General features: G+C 47.9%; 1 protein-coding gene across 1 annotated transcript in view; it reads right to left on the minus strand.

Annotated features, from left to right (window-relative positions):
• LOC134968904 (solute carrier family 13 member 1-like) overlaps positions 1-23,160 on the minus strand; it is a 121,323-nt gene that overhangs the window by 80,789 nt on the left and 17,374 nt on the right. The window contains exons 2-3 of the mRNA XM_063944475.1: positions 8,279-8,407; positions 7,228-7,364 (exon numbers count right to left, since the gene is read on the minus strand). Of these exons, the coding sequence (XP_063800545.1) occupies positions 7,228-7,364; positions 8,279-8,407 (266 nt within the window). The remainder of the gene's footprint in view (positions 1-7,227; positions 7,365-8,278; positions 8,408-23,160) is intronic.

Genomic DNA, 23,160 nt, shown 5'->3' on the forward strand with positions numbered 1-23,160 from the left:
CATGGAAACATTCAGGAAAAACGATAAGCATACAGTGTTTCACTAAGGAGCGATTGTGCAAATAGGAACTGGAGCCTCATTAACAAGGAGCTTGACGCGTTTCTCCAACCAAAATATCTATTTCTTCAGAAGGCAACATGGAAGTGTTACACTGATGGCTATTTGTTTTTTAGTTTTTTTGTTTATTTTTTAAATATCTTGAAGAAAGTTTATTTTCAGGCTTAATTGGCAACATCAGTATATAATTCATAATAGCCTAATATTTTTGTAATACAGTATATATATCCAATACTTCTGGACCTACTTGCTCACATGCAAGTCCTCTCAAACCTTTCCACAGAGCAGGACAAATGTTAGTGCTTACAGAGCAAATTTTTTAATTATTTTGAAAATAGCCAAAGCTCTGAAAGTAAGAAAAACATCCACAACATGCCAAAAATCAACATTTTTTTTAGCTTAGTTAAACATTAGTTATTAAAATGTAAAAAATAAGATTTTAAACCTACCAGTAAATCTTTTTCTCCTAGTCCGTAGAGGATGCTGGGGACTCCGTAAGGACCATGGGGTATAGACGGGCTCCGCAGGAGACATGGGCACTATAAAGAACTTTAGAATGGGTATGCACTGGCTCCTCCTTCTATGCCCCTCCTCCAGACCTCAGTTAGAGAAACTGTGCCCAGAGGAGACGGACAGTACGAGGAAAGGATTTTTGTTAATCTAAGGGCAAGATTCATACCAGCCCACACCATATAACATGGAATATACGAACCAGTTAACAGTATGAAACAAAACAGCATCAGCCCGAGACTGATCAAAACTGTAACATAACCCTTATGTAAGCAACAACTATATACAAGTCTTGCAGAAGATAGTCCGCACTGGGACGGGCGCCCAGCATCCTCTACGGACTAGGAGAAAAAGATTTACCGGTAGGTTTAAAATCTTATTTTCTCTTACATCCTAGAGCATACTGGGGACTCCGTAAGGACCATGGGGATTATACCAAAGCTCCAGACCGGGCGGGAGAGTGCGGATGACTCTGCAGCACCGATTGGGCAAACAGTAGGTCCTCATTAGCCAGGGTAACAAACTTGTAGAACTTTGCAAAAGTGTTTGACCCTGACCAAGTCGCCGCTCGGCAAAGCTGTAATGCCGAGACGCCTCGGGCAGCCGCCCAAGAAGAGCCCACCTTCCTAGTGGAATGGGCCTTAACCGATTTTGGTAACGGCAATCCAGCCGTAGAATGAGCCTGCTGAATCGTGTTACAGATCCAGCGAGCAATAGTCTGCTTAGAAGCAGGAGCACCAACCTTGTTGGCTGCATACAGGACAAACAGAGCCTCTGTTTTCCTAACCCGAGCCGTCCTGGCTACATACATTTTTAAGGCCCTGACTACATCAAGGGACTTGGAATCCTCCAAGACCCCTGTAGTCCGCAATTCTGCTCTATCCACATGGAAAATCAGATAGGGGCTTTTGTGAGACAAAGCCGCCAATTCAGACACCCGCCTTGCAGATGCCAAGGCCAACATGACCACCTTCCAAGTGAGAAATTTTAATTCCACCGTTTGAAGAGGCTCAAACCAGTGAGATTTCAGGAACTGTAACACCACGTTAAGGTCCCATGGTGCCACTGGAGGCACAAAAGGAGGCTGGATGTGCAGCACTCCCTTCACAAAAGTCTGGACTTCTGGGAGAGAAGCCAATTCCTTCTGAAAGAAAATCGATTGGGCCGAAATCTGTACCTTAATGGAGCCTAATTTTAGGCCCATATCCACTCCTGTATGTAGAAAGTGGAGAAAACGGCCCAGATGAGAATCTTCCGCAGGAACATTCTTGGCTTCACACCAAGATACATACTTTCTCCAGATACGGTGATAATGCTTCGCCGTCACCTCCTTCCTAGCCCTTATCAGAGTAGGGATGACATCTTCCAGAATGCCTTTACCAGCTAGGATTCGGCGTGCAACCGCCATGCCGTCAAACGCAAACGCGGTAAGTCTTGGAACAGACAGGGCCCCTGTTGCAACAGTTCCTCTCTGAGAGGAAGAGGCCACGGATCTTCTGTGAGCATTTCCTGAAGCTCTGAATACCAGGCCCTGCGAGGCCAATCTGGAACAATGAGTATTGTTTGCACTCTTTTTCATCTTATGATTCTCAGTATTTTTGAGATGAGTGGAAGAGGAGGGTACACATAGACCGACTGAAAAACCCATGGTGTCACCAGGGCATCCACTGCTACTGCCTGAGGGTCCCGTGACCTGGCACAATACCTCCGAAGTTTCTTGTTGAGGCGTGACGCCATCATGTCTATTTGAGGAAGTCCCCAAAGACTTGTTATCTCTGCAAAAACTTCTTGATGAAGTCGCCACTCTCCTGGATGGAGATCGTGTCTGCTGAGGAAGTCTGCTTCCCAGTTGTCCACTCCCGGAATGAATACCGCTGACAGAGCGCTTACGTGATTTTCTGCCCAGCGCAGAATCCTGGTGGCTTCCGCCATTGCCTCTCTGCTCCTTGTCCCGCCTTGGCGGTTTACATGAGCCACAGCTGTGACGTTGTCTGATTGAATCAGAACCGGTAGGTCGCGAAGAAGATTTTCCGCTTATCGAAGGCCGTTGTGTATGGCCCTTAATTCCAGTATGTTGATGTGTAGACAAGCCTCTTGGCTTGACCATAGTCCCTGAAAATTCCTTCCCTGTGTGACTGCTCCCCATCCTCGGAGGCTCGCGTCCGTGGTCACCAGAACCCAGTCTTGAATGCCGAACCTGCGACCCTCTAGAAGGTGAGCACTCTGGAGCCACCACAGGAGAGACACCCTGGCCCTGGGGGACAGGGTTATTTTCTGATGTATGTGAAGATGGGACCCGGACCACTTGTCCAGAAGGTCCCACTGAAAAGTCCTCGCATGAAACCTGCCGAAGGGGATGGCCTCGTAGGTCGCCACCATTTTCCCCAGAACTCGAGTGCATTGATGTACTGACACTCTCGTCGGTTTTAACAGGTCTCTGACCATGTTCTGGAGTTCCTGGGCTTTTTCCATCGGGAGAAAAACCCTCTTTTGTTCTGTGTCCAGAATCATGCGTAAGAACGACAGCCGAGTTGTAGGAACCAACTGTGACTTTGGTAGATTTAGAATCCAGCCATGTTGTTGCAGCACTCTCAGGGAGAGCGACACGCTTTTCTGCAACTGTTCCTTTGATCTCGCTTTTATCAGGAGATCGTCCAAGTACGGGATAATTGTGACTCCTTGCCTGCGCAGGAGCACCATCATTTCCGCCATTACCTTGGTGAAAACCCTCGGGGCCGTGGAAAGCCCAAACGGCAATGTCTGAAACTGATAATGACAGTCCTGTACAGCGAATCTCAGGTATGCCTGATGAGGAGGATATATGGGACCGTGAAGGTATGCATCCTTTAAGTCTAGTGACACCATAAAATCCCCCCCCCCTCCCCATTCCAGGCTTGAGATAACCGCCCTGAGCGATTCCATCTTGAACTTGAACCTTCTTAAGTACAGGTTTAGGGATTTTAAGGTTAGAATGGGTCTGACCGAGCCATCCGGTTTCGGGACCACAAACAGGGTTGAATAGTACCCCTTTCCCTGTTGATTTAGGGGAACCTTGATAATCACTTGCTGTTGACACAGCTTTTGAATTGCAGCTAAAACTATCTCCCTTTCTGGGGGAGAAGCTGGTAAAGCCGATTTGAAGAATCGGCGAGGAGGCACGTCTTCGAATTCCAGCCTGTAGCCTTGGGATATAATTTCCATCCCCCAAGGATCCACGTCCGACTGAACCCAGACATGGCTGAAAAGTCGAAGACGTGCCCCCACTGGCGCGGACTCCCTCAGTGGAGCCCCAGCGTCATGCGGTGGATTTAGTAGAAGCCGGGGAGGACTTCTGCTCCTGGGAACTAGCTGTAGCAGGCATTCTTTTCCCTTTACCTTTACCTCTGGCGAGGAAGGAAGATCCCCGACCTCTTCTGGACTTATGCGACCGAAAGGACTGCATTTGATACTGTGGTGTTTTCTTTTGCTGTGGGGGAACATAAGGCAAAAAAGGTAGATTTACCAGCGGTAGCTGTGGAAACCAGGTCCGTGAGACCTTCCCCAAATAAAACTTCACCCTTGTAAGGCAAAACTTCCATATGTCTTTTTGAGTCGGCATTACCCGTCCATTGGCGGGTCCACAGCGCTCGCCTAGCAGAAATGGCCATGGCGTTGGCTTTCGAACCTAGCAGCCCAACATCTCTCTGAGCGTCTCTCATATATAAGACTGCGTCTTTAATTTGACCTAAGGTCAATAAAATGGTATCCCTATCTAGGGTATCAAAATCAGCTGACAAGGTATCTGTCCAAGCTGCTACAGCGCTACAAACCCACGCCGATGCTATCGCCGGCCTGAGTAAAGCCCCCGTATGTGTATATATTGATTTTAAAGTCGTATCCTGTCTGCGATCAGCAGGATCCTTGAGGGCTGCCGTGTCTGGAGACGGTAGCGCCACCTTCTTGGATAAGCGCGTTAAAGCCTTGTCCACCCTGGGCGAGGACTCCCACCGATTCCTGTCCTGTGCAGGGAAAGGATACGCCATAAGAATTCTTTTGGGAATCTGCAGTTTCTTGTCTGGAGATTCCCAAGCCTTTTCAAATAACGCATTCAGCTCATGAGATGGGGGAAATGTTACCTCAGGTTTCTTTTCCTTAAACATGTGTACCCTCGTGTCAGGGACAGAGGGGTCATCTGTGATATGCAAAACATATTTTATTGCAATAATCATATAATGAATGCTTTTGGCCACCCTTGGGTGTAACCTCGTATCATCGTAGTCGACATTGGGGTCAGAATCCGTGTCGGTATCAGTGTCTGCTAATTGGGACAGGGGACGTTTTTGAGACCCTGAATGGCCCTGTGACACCGTCAAAGCCATTGATTGACTCCCTGTATTATCCCTGGACTCTGCTTTGTCTAATCTCTTATGTAACAAAGTCACATTTGCATTTAAAACATTCAACATGTCCAACCAATTAGGTGTCGGCGTTGCCGACGGAGACACCACAATCATCTGCTCCACCTCCTCCTTAGATGAGCCTTCCGCTTCAGACATGCCGACACACGCGTACCGACACCCCCACACACACAGGGATATATTTATATGGAGACAGTTCCCAATAAGGCCCTTTGGAGAGACAGAGAGAGAGTATGCCAGCACACACCCAGCGCCAACTGACACTGGAACAAAATTCCCAGATAACAGCGCTTTTATGTACACTCACTGCGCCTTACAAGTGCCCCCCCCCCCTTTTTTTGCCCTGTGTCACCGTGTTCAGCAGGGGAGAGTCCGGGGAGCCAGCTTCTCTGCATGTGCTGTGGAGAACAATGGCGCTGGTTAGTGCTGTGGGATCAAGCTCCGCCCCCTCAGCGGCAGGCTTCGGTCCCGCTCAATTTGTTTAAAACTGGCGGGGGATTTAATATATATTGCCACCTCAGCTTATATATGTCTTTTAGCCAGTCCTAGAGGTCTTTTATTGCTGCCCAGGGCGCCCCCCCTGCGCCCTGCACCCATCCGTGCCTGCTGTGTGTGTTGTGTGTGGGAGCAATGGCGCGCAGCGGTACCGCTGCGAGATACCTCAGAGAAGATCTGAAGTCTTCTGCCGCCTTTGAAGTCTTCTTTCTTCTTATACTCACCCGGCTTCTATCTTCCGGCTCTGCGAGGAGGACGGCGGCGCGGCTCCGGGACGAACGGCGAGGGTGAGACCTGCGTTCCGACCCTCTGGAGCTAATGGTGTCCAGTAGCCTAAGAAGCAGAGCCTATCATTTAAGTAGGTCTGCTTCTCTCTTCTCAGTCCCACGATGCAGGGAGCCTGTTGCCAGCAGTGCTCCCTGAAAATAAAAAACCTAACAAAATTCTTTTTCAGAGAAACTCAGGAGAGCTCCCCTGTAATGCACCCAGTCTCCTCTGGGCACAGGATCTAACTGAGGTCTGGAGGAGGGGCATAGAGGGAGCAGCCAGTGCACACCCATTCTAAAGTTCTTTATAGTGCCCATGTCTCCTGCGGAGCCCGTCTATACCCCATGGTCCTTACGGAGTCCCCAGCATCCTCTAGGACGTAAGAGAAACGGAAATTAAACTCAAAGTAATCTAATTTTGCATAATGCGGCCTTGCTCCTGAATAGTGTGCTCACACTCTAGGAGGGAAATTTACTAAAGGTCAATTTAAAATCTATCTCAAGCGATGTTGGGTTTTAGGGACTGAAACACACATTTGCTAACAGGTGGTAATTTGTTTTATATTATTTTTTAAATATTAATAAATGTGTGTTTTGGCCCTGGAAGTATAACATCGATTTTGATAGATTTTCACCAATTTTAATTCAATCAAAATCAACCCCTCGTAAAATCCCCCATACATGTCTATTGAACTTATCTAATCACTCCAAAAAAAAAATGCCTCTATTCACTAATCCCCTTTTCAGACAGAAATCCCGGCAATTACCTGGCACTCCAGTGCCGGGTCGTTTTGCCGGTCTCTGTCTGACGACCCCCTACCCTTCACATATAGAAGCAAATTACCGGGTCAAGAACTCCGACCAGGTAATGTGCAGATCAAAAAGGGTATTTCGTCTATGTGACTCTGTCAACCCGGAGACTCCAACCCTGGTAAATTCCTGGGTCAAAGTCCCAGGAATTTCTATTCGGGCTGACCCTTTCACACAAAAAAAGGAGCCGTGTTTTTCATGAAATTCCCGGGTAGAACGGCTTCCCCCAGTAATTTCATTTTCTGTGTGTAAGGGGTATAATTGGCAAGACATAATTACCCAGCCAAAGACCGGAGAGGCTGATCCGTGGATGTTCCAGCCTGTGAACATTTTTATGATGTGACCGTAATAGGGGTATAACATACCATTTATTTCCATCCACTTTATCTCTCTCCTAGTCTTAGTACATAGACCCCCCAAGGCAGTTTTAGCCCACGTGTCTTGTTTAGATGATATACCCAGCTTACATTTAACAAATAATTGTTTCTCTCTAAATCGCTGTACTTCTGCTTGTGACATAGGATAAAAGGATGCTATTTACTGTACAGTCATTAACATGTGTTGTTAGTGTTCTGGAACCATGATAAACAAAGTCTACGAGTACACAGGTTAACTACCTATTGGATATTGACACGTTAGAACAAGCAGAGACTTAAGCTACATGGAACTGAATAGATCTGAGAGCGCATTACCAGCTGGGTTGGCTTCCCACAGACAGCACCATCCAAAGTGCTATTCGCTTGTGTAAATTCCACTTCTGTATAGAAGTTGCCAGACAAACAACACCAAACAGCAGTAAGTGGATGTCTTTGAAGTATTCCGATGCCACCTGCAATAAAACAAAAAAAAAAAAGAAAATGCAGTGTTGTTACACATCACCCTGGGGCTTGGGGATCCAGTCTTTAGGTCGCCCAGTATTTGTCGACATGCATTAGCTTGACATGGTCTATAGGTCAACACAGTCACTAGGTCGACATGGAAAAAGGTCAACATGAGTTTTTCACTTGTTTTTTTTTTTTTTTTTACTTTTTCACACTTGACGATCCACGTGGACTATGATTGGAACGGTAATCTGCCCGAAGCACGGCGAGTGAAGCGAGCCATGCGAGGGGACACGATGCACTAATTGGGGTTCTCCAGTCACTTTACGAAGAACACGACACCAACATTTTTTTTTTTAAATCCTCATGTCTACCTTTTTCCATGTCGACCTAATGACTGTGTCGACCTATTTCATGTGTCGACCTAGTCACTGTCGACCAATAGTGGTAGACCTAATGACTGTTGACCCTATGATCCACACCTGGGGTTTGTACATACAGGTCTTGATACATATTTTTGTGAAGTAGTCGGTTTTTCGACACTCTGTATATGTTGACAAACTATATGTGGACTGGACAATATCATTATGGTAGTAATGTTGGTGACAGTATTTTAACAGTGTCAACAGTAAAACATTAAACATGATCATAAATCATCATATAGCTTGTTGAGATATTGACTGCTGAAAACCCAAAATGTATTCCCTTTATCCTTTGATGGTGTATATTAGACTAATCAAGATATTTCTGCTGATTTATGTATGGTACAAGAGGAGTAACATTCTGGTTGCACAGCAGACAAATTGCCTGGTTAGACAGTGTCCTATGAACGCCTAAACGATCACAAGCACTTGCTGTATATAAAATCACATTCACACGAGGATAAAGAGGTTCTAGCGGGGAAAACCTGTCAATCACTAACCTCACTGGATTTCAGGATGCCGAACAGTGGAAACATAAATGCAGGAACCAGCGCTGCAGCACCCAGGGGAATGGCCTCTGAGATCCAGTACGTGGCGGTGACCAGCAATATATAAGCACATGCTGCTTCCTGCAACACAGAGAATAAATGTTATAATATGAAAACAGCCACTAACCTTTAAGGTGCACCCAATGCCTACTCACAGTGGAGCCATGCTGTTTGTAGGCGAGAAGAACACCTTAAAAGGGACAATACACCCGATTTAAAAGTAGCATTAGAATACTTTTTATTGGTCAACTATACATATAGAAAATAGAGCAAAGAGAGAAACTGGAATTTAGGTATTTCCTTTCATGAACTCAAGTAAAATTGTCTATAATCAACTAAAATATATTACACCAATAAAAGCAAATAAAGGCAGTGCTTGCAGATATATATTTATAAGCAGCTGAGTAACATAAAAAAAAAATGCATAAAATAACCGGAGGGTAAAATGCCCTGTGAAGATGTATTTATTTATTTATTTTTGGCACACTACAACTTGAGGTAGGTGGGTACACACTAGGCAACGTGTTCTATGATCGATGTTGCCTAGGGTTTCCCCTCCCGGGCCGGTCGGGCATACACACTGAGCGATATGATGTTCATATCACTCAGTGACGTTACGCAGCGGCTGACAATGCAGGCAGCTCTTGGACGACAGTTCAAATTGAGCTGCCGGCACGGCTGACAGCGAGGGTCGTTAACGACCCGCGGGGAAGTGCATCGCTGGTTGGCGGCGGCATACACACTTGCAGAGAAAGTGAGCGACGTCGCTCATTTTCTCGGCAAGTGTGTATGAACCTTTGGTCTCCTACTTGCATACTCTACAGGATGGTCAGAGAGACTCTCCAATTTTGGGGAGTCCCTAGGTAAGTATGACTAGGGAACATTTTTTTGTCAGGAAACAGTATGTTTTTAGGAGTTGCCATCTACTCATTTCAGGAATGAGCTATGTGACCCACGTCGCGATACGAGTAGGTTTACGAAGAATTGTTCCTACCCTGCCACTACACCCATCATGCCCAGGGGAGTGTTCATTACTACAGTGAATGAACAGTTATAAAACCCATGGGGGTAATGGAGAGTACAAATGCAGCCTTGGTGTCAGAAATGGGACGGAATCTCCTGTGTTGTATGTTTGCATCCAGTGATAATAGAACTGTATTAGGCTCATGTACAGTGGACAAGTCATGTTTGGTAGATATAGTGCCCCATGTCTGTACAGAGTGTAACAGAACTGGACTATAATAATAATTTTGTTAATACGGCAAGTTACAGGTCTTGTTGAGGATACGGGCGCAATATTCTACAGTACAGAGTGCCGGCAATGAAATTTCAGTGAGTTATACAGTTATGCAGCAGTCTTTCCCCGAAATCCCCCAAAACTTCTGGAGAACATTACAATTGAAAACATGTACAGATGTGTCCACATACATCTTTGCTATATCTCGCCATGTATGGCTTGGTTTAACATTCTATAGACTCAGAGATTTAGCCATGCCTTGTGATTTTTCTTAACTTTCTTCTTTAATATGTTACTTTATACATATTCTATTATGGCAAACAAAAATGTAAAAATCCATCCCCTCTTTACTCGTGAAAAACAGCTTAGCCATGTTTTGCATGTTGTGCCAAATTTAGCAAATTAGCAAAGATGTAAGTTGACACATCTGTATGTTACTAAAACAAGACTGGGTGCGGAAACGCAGACAGAAAGGTAAGAGGTCCCTGCTTGCAATCTTCCAATCCACAGGGAATTAAGAGTTAGACAAATGATATAGACATAATTATTTGGCTCCCGAAGTCCTGCCGCCCAGACTCGCCATGTCCAGTCCCCAATATTAAGTTTACCCTTAAAGTTTGGGACAAGGTCAATTCTACATACAAACTCACTTGTCACCCTTCGCCCCCCAATTCCGATATGGTTACACCCATTATTTCCTATGGGCAGTGATGACACCACGGCAGAGCAGTTATTTTGACTGATCTGTCCAAGTCGTGGGAGACTTTATGCCTTCCTCATTTCGGGATATCTCCTATATAGCAGCCCAGATCTATCACTCTGTGACTGTGCGGATAAGGCTGGGCGTGACTAGGAGCTCTCATTGGGTTAGCAGCAGGTCTATCACACTCAGTCCACAGCTGATTGGGCGAGAAACGCCCTCCCACATAGGTTACATCCAATGGGAGGCTCTGCCCTTTGGCTGCTGTGTGTTCCCAGAGCAGGATTAACGGTGTGAAGAGCGCCCGTAGGGCGCGATGAATCACCTAGTACAAGATATTAGTAATTGGGAGAATCCAAACAATAAAAAAACATCACTTATAATAAGATTTTACTTACCGATAAATCTATTTCTCGTAGTCCGTAGTGGATGCTGGGACTCCGTAAGGACCATGGGGAATAGCGGCTCCGCAGGAGACAGGGCACAAAATAAAAGCTTGAGATATCAGGTGGTGTGCACTGGCTCCTCCCCCTATGACCCTCCTCCAAGCCAGTTAGGATACTGTGCCCGGACGAGCGTACATAATAAGGAAGGATATTGAATCCCGGGTAAGACTCATACCAGCCACACCAATCACACCGTACAACTCGTGATCTGAACCCAGTTAACAGTATGATAAATTTAAAGGAGCCTCTGAAAGGATGGCTCAACAATAATAACCCAAATTTTTTGTAACAATAACTATATACAAGTATTGCAGACAATCCGCACTAGGGATGGGCGCCCAGCATCCACTACGGACTACGAGAAATAGATTTATCGGTAAGTAAAATCTTATTTTCTCTAACGTCCTAAGTGGATGCTGGGACTCCGTAAGGACCATGGGGATTATACCAAAGCTCCCAAACGGGCGGGAGAGTGCGGATGACTCTGCAGCACCGAATGAGAGAACTCCAGGTCCTCCTCAGCCAGGGTATCAAATTTGTAGAATTTAGCAAACGTGTTTGCCCCTGACCAAGTAGCTGCTCGGCAAAGTTGTAAAGCCGAGACCCCTCGGGCAGCCGCCCAAGATGAGCCCACTTTCCTTGTGGAATGGGCTTTTACTGATTTTGGCTGTGGCAATCCTGCCACGGAATGTGCAAGCTGAATTGTACTACAAATCCAACGAGCAATCGTCTGCTTTGAAGCAGGAGCACCCAGCTTGTTGGGTGCATACAGGATAAACAGCGAGTCAGTTTTCCTGACTCCAGCCGTCATGGAAACATATATTTTCAAGGCCCTGACAACGTCCAGCAACTTAGAGTCCTCTAAGTCCCTAGTAGCCGCAGGTACCACAATAGGTTGGTTCATGTGAAATGCAGAAACCACCTTAGGTAGAAATTGAGGACGAGTCCTCAATTCCGCCCTGTCAGAATGAAAATTTAGGTAAGGGCTTTTACATGATAAAGCCGCCAATTCTGACACACGCCTAGCTGAAGCCAAGGCCAACAGCATCGACACCTTCCACGTGAGATATTTTAAATCTACCGTAGACAATGGTTCAAACCAGTGTGATTTTAGAAATCTCAACACAACATTGAGATCCCAAGGTGCCACTGGAGGCACAAAAGGAGGCTGTATGTGCAGCACCCCTTTCACAAATGTCTGAACTTCAGGTACTGAAGCCAGTTCTTTCTGGAAGAATATCGACAGGGCCGAAATTTGAACCTTAATGGACCCTAATTTTAGGCCCATAGACAGTCCTGTTTGCAGGAAATGCAAGAAACGACCCAGTTGAAATTCCTGTGTAGGGGCCTTCTTGGCCTCACACCACGCAACATATTTACGCCAAATGCGGTGATAATGTTTTGCGGTTACTGCCTTTCTGGCTTTTACCAGAGTAGGGATGACTTCTTCTGGAATGCCCTTGTCCTTCAGGATCCGGCGTTCAACCGCCATGCCGTCAAACGCAGCCGCGGTAAGTCTTGGAACAGACAAGGCCCCTGCAGTAGCAGGTCCTGTCTTAGAGGTAGAGGCCACGGTTCGTCCGTGAGCATCTCTTGAAGTTCCGGGTACCAAGACCTTCTTGGCCAATCCGGAACCACGAGTATAGTTCTTACTCCTCTCCTTCTTATGATTCTCAATACTTTCAGTATGAGGGGCAGAGGAGGGAATACATACACTGACTGGTACACCCACGGCGTTACCAGAGCGTCCACTGCTATTGCCTGAGGGTCCCTTGACCTGGCGCAATATCTGTCCAGTTTTTTGTTTAGACGTGACGCCATCATGTCCACCTTTGGTCTTTCCCAACGGTTTACAATTTGGTGGAAGACTTCTGGGTGAAGTCCCCACTCTCCCGGGTGAAGGTCGTGTCTGCTGAGGAAGTCTGCTTCCCAGTTGTCCACTCCCGGAATGAACACTGCTGACAGTGCTATCACATGATTTTCCGCCCAGCGAAGAATCCTTGCAGTTTCTGCCATTGCCCTCCTGCTTCTCGTGCCGCCCTGTCTGTTTATGTGGGCGACTGACGTGATGTTGTCCGACTGGATCAACACCGCCTGACCCTGAAGCAGAGGTTTTGCTTGAATTAAGGCATTGTAAATGGCCCTTAGTTCTAGAATGTTTATATGAAGAGATGTTTCCATGCTTGACCACAAGCCCTGGAAATTCCTTCCCTGTGTGACTGCTCCCCAGCCTCTCAGGCTGGCATCCGTGGTTACCAGGATCCAATCCTGAATGCCAAATCTGCGGCCCTCTAGTAGATGAGCCCTCTGAAGCCACCACAGGAGAGACACCCTTGTCCTTGGCGACAGGGTTATCCGTTGATGCATCTGAAGATGCGATCCGGACCATTTTCCCAGTAGATCCCACTGAAAAGTTCTTGCATGGAATCTTCCGAATGGAATCGCTTCGTAAGAAGCCACCATTTTTCCCAGGACCCTTGTGCACTGATGCACTGAGACCTGTCCTGGTTTTAGGAGGTTCCTGACTAGCTCGGATAACTCCCTGGCCTTCTCCTCCGGGAGAAACACCTTCATCTGGACTGTGTCCAGAATCATTCCTAAGAACAGTAGACGTGTCGTTGGAATCAGCTGCGATTTTGGAATATTTAGAATCCATCCGTGCTGACTTAGCACTACCTGAGATAGTGCCACTCCGACTTCTAACTGTTCCTTGGTTCTTGCCCTTATCAGGAGATCGTCCAAGTAAGGGATAATTAAGATGCCTTTTCTTCGTAGAAGAATCATCATTTCGGCCATTACCTTGGTAAAGACCCGAGGCGCCGTGGACAATCCAAACGGCAGCGTCTGAAACTGATAATGACAGTTTTGTACTACAAACCTGAGGTACCCTTGGTGAGAAGGATATATTGGGACGTGGAGATAAGCATCCTTGATGTCCAGCGACACCATATAGTCCCCCTCTTCCAGGTTCGCTATCACCGCTCTGAGTGACTCCATCTTGAATTTGAACCTTTTTATGTAAGTGTTCAAAGATTTTAGATTTAATATTGGTCTCACCGAGCCGTCTGGCTTCGGTACCACAAATAGTGTGGAATAATACCCCTTCCCCTGTTGTAAGAGGGGTACCTTGATTATCACCTGCTGGGAGTACAGCTTGTGAATGGCTTCCAGAACTGCCTCCCTGTCGGAGGGAGACTTTGGTAAAGCAGACTTCAGGAACCGATGAGGAGGAAACGCCTCGAATTCCAGTTTGTACCCCTGTGATACTACCTGTAGAATCCAGGGATCCACTTGCGAGTGAGCCCACTGCGCGTTGAAATACTTGAGACGGGCCCCCACCGTGTCTGAGTCTGCTTGTAAAGCCCCAGCGTCATGCTGAAGACTTGGCAGAAGCAGGGGAGGGCTTCTGCTCCTGGGAAGCGGCTGCATGGTGCTGCCTTTTTCCTCTTCCTCTGCCCTTGGGCAGAAAAGAGTGACCTTTTGCTCGCTTGTACTTATGGGAACGAAAGGACTGAGTTTGAAAAGACTGTGTCTTTTTCTGTTGATGTGAAGTAACCTGGGGTAAAAAGGTGGATTTTCCAGCCGTTGCCGTGGCCACCAGGTCTGTTAGACCAGCCCCAAATAACTCCTCCCCCTTATACGGCAATACTTCCATGTGCCGTTTGGAATCTGCGTCCCCTGACCACTGTCTGGTCCATAATGCTCTTCTGGCAGAGATGGACATTGCGCTTACTCTTGATGCCAGGGTACAAATATCCCTCTGCGCATCACGCATATATAGTAATGCATCCTTTAAATGTTCTATAGTTAACAGAATATTGTCCCTATCCAGGGTATCAATATTCTCAGTCAGGGAATCCGCCCATGCGACTCCAGCACTGCACATCCAGGCTGATGCGATTGCTGGTCGCAGTATAACACCAGTATGTGTGTATATACTTTTCAGGATATTTTCCAGCCTCCTATCAGCTGGTTCTTTGAGGGTGGCCGTATCAGGGGACGGTAACGCTACTTGTTTAGATAAACGTGTGAGCGCCTTATCTACCCTAGGGGGTGTTTCCCACCGTGCCCTAACCTCTGGCGGGAAAGGGTATAGTGCTAATAACTTATTAGAAATTAGCTGTTTTTTATCGGGGGAAACCCACACCTCATTTATTTCCTCAGACTCAGGAAAAACTATTGGCAGTTTTTTCACACCCCACATAATACCCGCCTTTGAGGTATTTGTAGTGTCAGAAAGGTTCAATGCCTCTTTCATTGCCGTGATCATGTAACGTGTGGCCCTACTGGACATTACGTTTGTCTCGTCACCGTCGACACTAGATTCAGTATCTGTATCTGGATCCGTGTCGACCCACTGAGGTAGCGGCCGTTTTAGGGCCCCTGAGGGTGTCTGAGACGCCTGAACAGGCACTAATTGATTTGCCGGCATTCTCATGTCGTCAACAGTTTTTTGTAAATTGCTGACATTATCACTTAATTGCTTAAACACAATCATCCAGTCAGGCGTCGACTCCCTAGGGGGTGACATCACTAACACAGGCAACTGCTCCGCCTCCACCTCATTTTCCTCCTCATACATGTCGACACACGCGTACCGACACACAGCACACACACCGGGAATGCTCTGATAGAGGACAGGACCCCACTTAGCCCTTTGGAGAGACAGAGGGAGAGTCTGCCAGCACACACCCAGCGCTATATATATATACAGGGATAACCTTATATAAGTGTTAATCCCTTATAGCTGCTGTTAATCTAGTTATTTGCTGCCAAAATGCCCCCCCTTCTCTTTTTTACCCTGAATCAGATGCAGTACTGCAGGGGAGAATCAGGGAGCCGTCCTTCCAGCGGAGCTGTGAGGGAATAATGGCGCCAGTGTGCTGAGGAGATAGGCCCCGCCCCTTCACGACGTCCTTAACTCCCGCTTTTTTGTGTAAAATGGCAGGGGGAAAAATACATCCATATAGCCCTGGAGCTATATGTGATGTATTCCTTTTGCCAGCTAAGGTATATGTGTGTTATATTGCGTCTCAGGGCGCTCCCCCCCAGCGCCCTGCACCCTCAGTGACCGGAGTGTGAAGTGTGCTGAGAGCAATGGCGCACAGCTGCGGTGCTGTGCGCTACCTTAGTCTTGAAGACAGGATGTCTTCTGCCGCCGCTTTCACCGGACCTTCGTCTCTTCTGGCTCTGTAAGGGGGACGGCGGCGCGGCTCCGGTGACCCATCCAGGCTGAACCTGTGATCGTCCCTCTGGAGCTAACGTCCAGTAGCCTAAGAAGCCCAATCCACTCTGCACTCAGGTGAGTTCGCTTCTTCTCCCCTTAGTCCCACGATGCAGTGAGCCTGTTGCCAGCAGGACTCACTGAAAATAAAAAAAACCTAACTAAACTTTTATTCTAAGCAGCTCTGGAGAGCTACCTAGTTTGCACCCTTCTCGGCCGGGCACAAAAATCTAACTGGCTTGGAGGAGGGTCATAGGGGAAGGAGCCAGTGCACACCACCTGATATCTCAAGCTTTTATTTTGTGCCCTGTCTCCTGCGGAGCCGCTATTCCCCATGGTCCTTACGGAGTCCCAGCATCCACTTAGGACGCTAGAGAAAATCAGGATAATATGACAATGCATATCTGTAATGCAGCCAAGTCCTGACTAGTAAAGAATTGGACACAAACACTCACACCTCGATAACCATTAACCACACTTCAGAAAACTTGGAGCCCCTGGTACCGACTACACCATTCCAGTAGCAAGGATCTGCTAACCCTTCATCCCTGTTCCATAGTGATCCATCAGCAGGATTCTCCAACACTCCAGAACCCACCCCCCACTCTTCCCCCAACCCGCCCCCCCCAACACACACAGATACTCTAGTGTTACATAGGGATGGCTTTATTGTTGATGGTTTTAGACCATCAGCAGAAAGCCATTGGCGGATTAGCCAGACTTACGAAATCAGACTGGTGCCACCAAGTGTAAACTCCACCGTAGGAAACTTCTTGGATTCACACTAAGACACATTTTTTCCAAATGCGATGGTAATGCTTTGACGTTACTCCTTTCCTAGCATGTATCAGGGTAGGAATAACCTTGTTCGGAATGCTCTTCCGAGCTAATATCTTGCGTTCAACCTCCATGCCGTCAAACGTAGCCGCGGTAAGTCTTGATAAGCGAACGGCCCCTGTTGTAGCAGGTCCTCCCGAAGAGGAAGAGGCCTCGGCTCTTCTAGCAGTAGATCCAGGAGATCCGCCTACCAAACCCTTCTTGGCCAGTCCGGAGCAATGAGGATTGCCTGAACTCTTGTTCTCCTTATGAGTTTTAGAACCCTTGGAATGAGTGGAAGTGGAGGAAACACGTATACCGACTGGAACACCCAGGGAGTCACTAGGACGTCCACCGCCACGGCTTGCGGGTCCCTCGACCTGGAACAATACCGCCAAAGCTTCTTGTTGAGACGAAAAGGCAAAGCACCCCATATATTTATCACCTCCGTGAACACCGCCGGATGGAGGCCCCACTCCCCTGGATAGAGATTGTGTCTGCTGAGGAAGTCCGCTTCCCAGTTATCTACTCCTGGAATGAAGAGTGCCGACAGAGCCAACGCGTGTCTTTCCGGCCAGAGGATGATTCTTGTTACCTCTGACATTGCAGTTCTGCTCTTCGTTACGCCCTGTCGGTTTATGTAAGCCACTGTCATTACATTGTCCGACTACACTTGAATGGCCCGATTTCTCAGAAGATGGGCCGCTTGGAGAAGACCGTTGTAGACGGCTCTTAGTTCTAGAATGTTTATCGGCAGGCCAGCTTCCAGACTTGACCACCTTCCTTGGAAGGTTTCCCCTTGAGTGACTGCGCCCCAGCCCCGGAGACTTGCATCCGTGGTTAGAAGGATCCAGTCCTGATTCCCGGCCCTGCAGCCCTCCAGAAGGTGAGGTAATTGCAGCCACCAGAGGAGTGAGATCCTGGCCTTTGGCTACAGACGTAATCTCTGGTGCATGTGTAGATGAGATCCCGACCATTTGTCCAGCAGATCCAGTTGGAAGGACCGAGCATGAAATCTCCCGTACTGCAAGCCTCGTAAGAGGCCACCATCTTCCCCAGAAGGCGAATTCACTGATGAACTGACACCCGGGCTAGCTTCAGGACATCCCGGACCATTGTTTGTATCACCAACGCTTTTTCCTCTGGAAGAAACACCCTCTGCACTTCTGAGTCGTGGATCATTCCCAGAAATTACAACCTCCTGGTAAGTTCCAAATGTGATTCTGGAAGATTCAGGATCCAACAATGTTCCCTGAGAAGCTGGGTTGTGAGAGCTATGGACTGTAACAGCTTCTCCTTGGACGATGACTTTATCAGCAGATCGTCCAGATATGGAATTATGTTCACCCCCTGTCTGCGGAGGAGAACCATCATTTCCGCCATCACCTTGGTGAATACCCTCTGTGCTGTGGAGAGGCCGAAATGGCAGGGCCTGGAATTCAAAATGACAGTCCAACAGTGCGAATCGGAGATAAGCTTGATGCAGTGGCCAAATCGGTATGTGGAGGTACGCATCCTTGATATCCAGGGATACCAGGAATTCCCCCTCCTCCAGACCTGATATCACCACCCTAAGACTCCATTTTGAACTTGAACTCCCTCAGAAAGGAGTTTAGTGATTTTAAGTTCAGAATGGGCCTGACCGAACCATCCGGTTTCGGTACCACGAAAAGGTTCGAATAGCAACCCTTGTTTTGCTTCTGCGGAGGAACTGGTACAATAACCTGTGTCTCCACCAACTTCTAGATGGCTCCCTGTTGGGTAGCCCTGTCTGCCGGTAAAGCTGTCTGCCGGTAATTTCTTGTATCCAGGGATCCAGGCCGGACGACACCCAGACGTGACTGAAATGTCTGCGTCTCGCTCCCACCGGCCCTACCTCCAGGCCGCGCGGTCCACCGTCATGCTGAGGACTTTGACGTACCTGAAGCAGGCTTCTGTTCCTGGGAACCTACAGCAGCAGGTTTCTTGGATTTTGGTCGACCTCTTCTAAAGAAGGTGTTGGACGGTTTGGCCTTTCTTGTTTTAGCAACCCGAAAGGACTGTGATGTAGCCGAAGAAAAAGGTTTCTTCATAGCAGGTGCAGCTGAGGGAAGAAAACGCATCGAATGCTTTCCCAAAGAGAGCCTGACCTGTGTAGGGTAGGGTCTCCACACCTTTCCTGGATTCCGCGTCGGCAGCCACAGTCCTCGACGAGCTGAGACAGACATGGAAGATATTCCTGCAGACATTGAACCCAGGTCTTTCATGGATTCCACCATAAATCCTGATGTTACGTAAAAACAATTCAACGTCACTTTTATACATTGTATCCAAATAGTAATGTACCTGACCACTTTACTATAGCTTTGGAAATCCATGCAAAGGCAATAGTAGGACGTAGTATCGCCCCTGAAGCCGTGTATATGGATTTGAGCATAGTATAAATTTTGCGAACAGCCAGCTCCGTTAAGGCGGTAGATCCTGGGACAGGTAAAACCACCTTTTTCGAGAGTCTGGATAGAGACGCGTCCACTATGGGTGGGTTTTCCCATTTCTTTCTATCCTCCTCAGGGAAGGGGAAAGCAACCCGAACTCTTCTAGGGAACTGGAATTTTTTCTCCCGGTTTTCCCATGCTTTTTCAAAAATAGCATTTAATTCTTTGGACGCAGGGAAGGTTAGCGAGGCTCTCTTATTGTCAGTGAAGTAAGCCTCCTCAACCTGCTCAGGTGTTGTATCAGCAATATTCAACACATCCCTGATAGCTTCTATCATCAACTGTACCTCTTTTGCAAGAGATGCGGCCGCCCTGAGCAGATCCCCATCACCGGCTGCCGTGTAAAATCGGTATCCGTGTCATCTTGCATAATCTGGGCAAGAGCACGTTTGTGGGAACCTACAGAGGGGGGTCCTGAGGTAACAGAACCGGACCAAACTGCCATAAAGTTCTGTAAAACCCGAGTTGCAGATTCATTCTAGTAGAAATCTGAGAAATCATAGATTTGATAGAGGATAACCATTCAGGCTCCCTTGCTGGTATCTGCGCTAAAACAGTGCAATCCTGATTACATGGAAAGAGATCATCCTGAGAGGACATATCCGCTAAAGCATATGACACTGGACATAGCTAAATGGAGACCCCAAACACTCCACACACACACCGGGGAGGCTAGACAGAGTTTCACCCCCAAGAATGGGAAGAGAGAGACAGAGATTGGAGCCAACCCACACACAGCGCTTTCAAGGTATAGGGAGACCCCCAACCAGCGCCGACTGTGCACCTTAATAGATTACACAGTCTTTACACAGCCTCCCCCCGCCTTCTACAGCCCCCTGGTACCGTAAGAGATAGCTGGAGTTGCTCTGGAGGGACTGCTCTTCACTGACAGCGTTTCTGCAGGCAGGAAAATGGCGCTGAACGCTGCTGGGTCCGCTCTGAGAAGCTCTGCCCCCTTAATGGCACTGTCTTCCCGCTCTTCAGGAGATTATACTGGCCTGAGGATTCATGCTGGCACCCTGACAGCCTTTTGAGGTCAGTGTAGGGTGTAGGCGCTGGCTCAGGGCGCCCCACTATGTACCGCTGAGCCCCGGAGCGCAGTTAGTACTGCGCTCCATACCCTGTTGCCACCATCTTCACACCGGCTCCCCGCTTGCTAGGGGCTGCGGTGACTGACTCGTCACTAATCTTCTGGCTCTGTAAAGGGGTGTCGGCATGCTGCCGGGGTGAGCGATCACCTGTGGTGGGGAACGTTCGATTACCTCAGGAGCTCAGTATCCTGTCAGCGGAGATAGTGGCTCAGACCCCGCAGGGCGGACACTGCTCCTCCCCTTAGTCCCACGAGGCAGGGAGGCTGTTGCCAGCAGCCTCTCTGTAAAATAAATAAAACTCTAAAATAAGCTTTTTCCAGAGAAGCTCTGTAGAGCTCCCCTAGCTGTGACCGGCTCCTCCGGGCACATTTTCTAAACTGGTAGAAGGGGCATAGAGGGAGGAGCCAGCCCACACTCTCAAACTCTTAAAGTGTCAATGGCTCTTAGTGCACCCGTCTATACCCCATGGTACTAATGTGGACCTCAGCATCCTCTAGGACGTAAGAGAAAAGAAAATAAGATTTTACTTACCGATAAATCTATTTCTCGTAGTCCGTAGTGGATGCTGGGACTCCGTAAGGACCATGGGGAATAGCGGCTCCGCAGGAGACAGGGCACAAGAATAAAAGCTTTAGGATCAGGTGGTGTGCACTGGCTCCTCCCCCTATGACCCTCCTCCAAGCCTCAGTTAGGATACTGTGCCCGGACGAGCGTACATAATAAGGAAGGATATTGAATCCCGGGTAAGACTCATACCAGCCACACCAATCACACCGTACAACTCGTGATCTGAACCCAGTTAACAGTATGATAAAACGAAAGGGAGCCTCTGAAAAGATGGCTCACAACAATAATAACCCGAATTTTTGTAACAATAACTATATACAAGTATTGCAGACAATCCGCACTTGGGATGGGCGCCCAGCATCCACTACGGACTACGAGAAATAGATTTATCGGTAAGTAAAATCTTATTTTCTCTGACGTCCTAGTGGATGCTGGGACTCCGTAAGGACCATGGGGATTATACCAAAGCTCCCAAACGGGCGGGAGAGTGCGGATGACTCTGCAGCACCGAATGAGAGAACTCCAGGTCCTCCTCAGCCAGGGTATCAAATTTGTAGAATTTAGCAAACGTGTTTGCCCCTGACCAAGTAGCTGCTCGGCAAAGTTGTAAAGCCGAGACCCCTCGGGCAGCCGCCCAAGATGAGCCCACTTTCCTTGTGGAATGGGCTTTTACCGATTTTGGCTGTGGCAGGCCTGCCACAGAATGTGCAAGATGAATTGTACTACAAATCCAACGAGCAATCGTCTGCTTAGAAGCAGGAGCACCCAGTTTGTTGGGTGCATACAGGATAACAGCGAGTCAGATTTTCTGACTCCAGCCGTCCTGGAAACATATATTTTCAGGGCCCTGACAACGTCAAGCAACTTAGAGTCCTCCAAGTCCCTAGTAGCCGCAGGTACCACAATAGGTTGGTTCATGTGAAATGCAGAAACCACCGTAGGTAGAAATTGAGGACGAGTCCTCAATTCTGCCCTGTCAGAATGAAAAATTAAGTAAGGGCTTTTATATGATAAAGCCGCCAATTCTGACACACGCCTGGCTGAAGCCAGGGCTAACAGCATCGTCACCTTCCATGTGAGATATTTTAAGTCCACAGTGGTGAGTGGTTCAAACCAATGTGACTTTAGGAAACTCAACACAACATTGAGATCCCAAGGTGCCACTGGAGGCACAAAAGGAGGCTGTATATGCAGTACCCCTTTTACAAATGTCTGAACTTCAGGCACTGAAGCCAGTTCTTTCTGGAAGAAAATCGACAGGGCCGAAATTTGAACCTTAATGGACCCTAATTTTAGGCCCATAGATAGTCCTGTTTGCAGGAAATGGAAGAAACGACCCAGTTGAAATTCCTCTGTAGGGGCCTTCTTGGCCTCACACCACGCAACATATTTTCGCCAAATGCGGTGATAATGTTTTGCGGTTACGTCCTTCCTGGCCTTGACCAGGGTAGGGATGACTTCATCTGGAATGCCTTTTTCCTTCAGGATCCGGCGTTCAACCGCCATGCCGTCAAACGCAGCCGCGGTAAGTCTTGGAACAGACAAGGCCCCTGCTGGAGCAGGTCCCTTCTTAGAGATAGAGGCCACGGGTCTTCCGTGAGCATCTCTTGAAGTTCCGGGTACCAAGTCCTTCTTGGCCAATCCGGAACCACGAGTATAGTTCTTACTCCTCTCCTTCTTATGATTCTCAGTACTTTTGGTATGAGAGGCAGAGGAGGGAACACATACACTGACTGGTACACCCACGGTGTTACCAGAGCGTCCACCGCTATTGCCTGAGGGTCCCTTGACCTGGCGCAATACCTGTCTAGTTTTTTGTTTAGACGGGACGCCATCATGAACACTGCTGACAGTGCTATCACATGATTTTCCGCCCAGCGAAGAATCCTTGTAGCTTCTGCCATTGCCCTCCTGCTTCTCGTGCCGCCCTGTCTGTTTACGTGGGCGACTGACGTGATGTTGTCCGATTGGATCAATACCGCCTGACCCTGAAGCAGGGGTTTTGCTTGACTTAGGGCATTGTAAATGGCCCTTAGTTCCAGAATGTTTATATGAAGAGATGTTGTTTCCATGCTTGACCACAAGCCCTGGAAAATTCTTCCCTGTGTGACTGCTCCCCAGCCTCTCAGGCTGGCATCCGTGGTCACCAGGATCCAATCCTGAATGGCAAATCTGCGGCCCTCTAGTAGATGAGCACTCTGCAGCCACCACAGAAGAGACACCCTTGTCCTTGGCGACAGGGTTATCCGCTGATGCATCTGAAGATGCGATCCGGACCA

This window comes from Pseudophryne corroboree, chromosome 11, assembly GCF_028390025.1.
Source record: "Pseudophryne corroboree isolate aPseCor3 chromosome 11, aPseCor3.hap2, whole genome shotgun sequence".
Lineage (NCBI taxonomy): Eukaryota > Metazoa > Chordata > Amphibia > Anura > Myobatrachidae > Pseudophryne > Pseudophryne corroboree.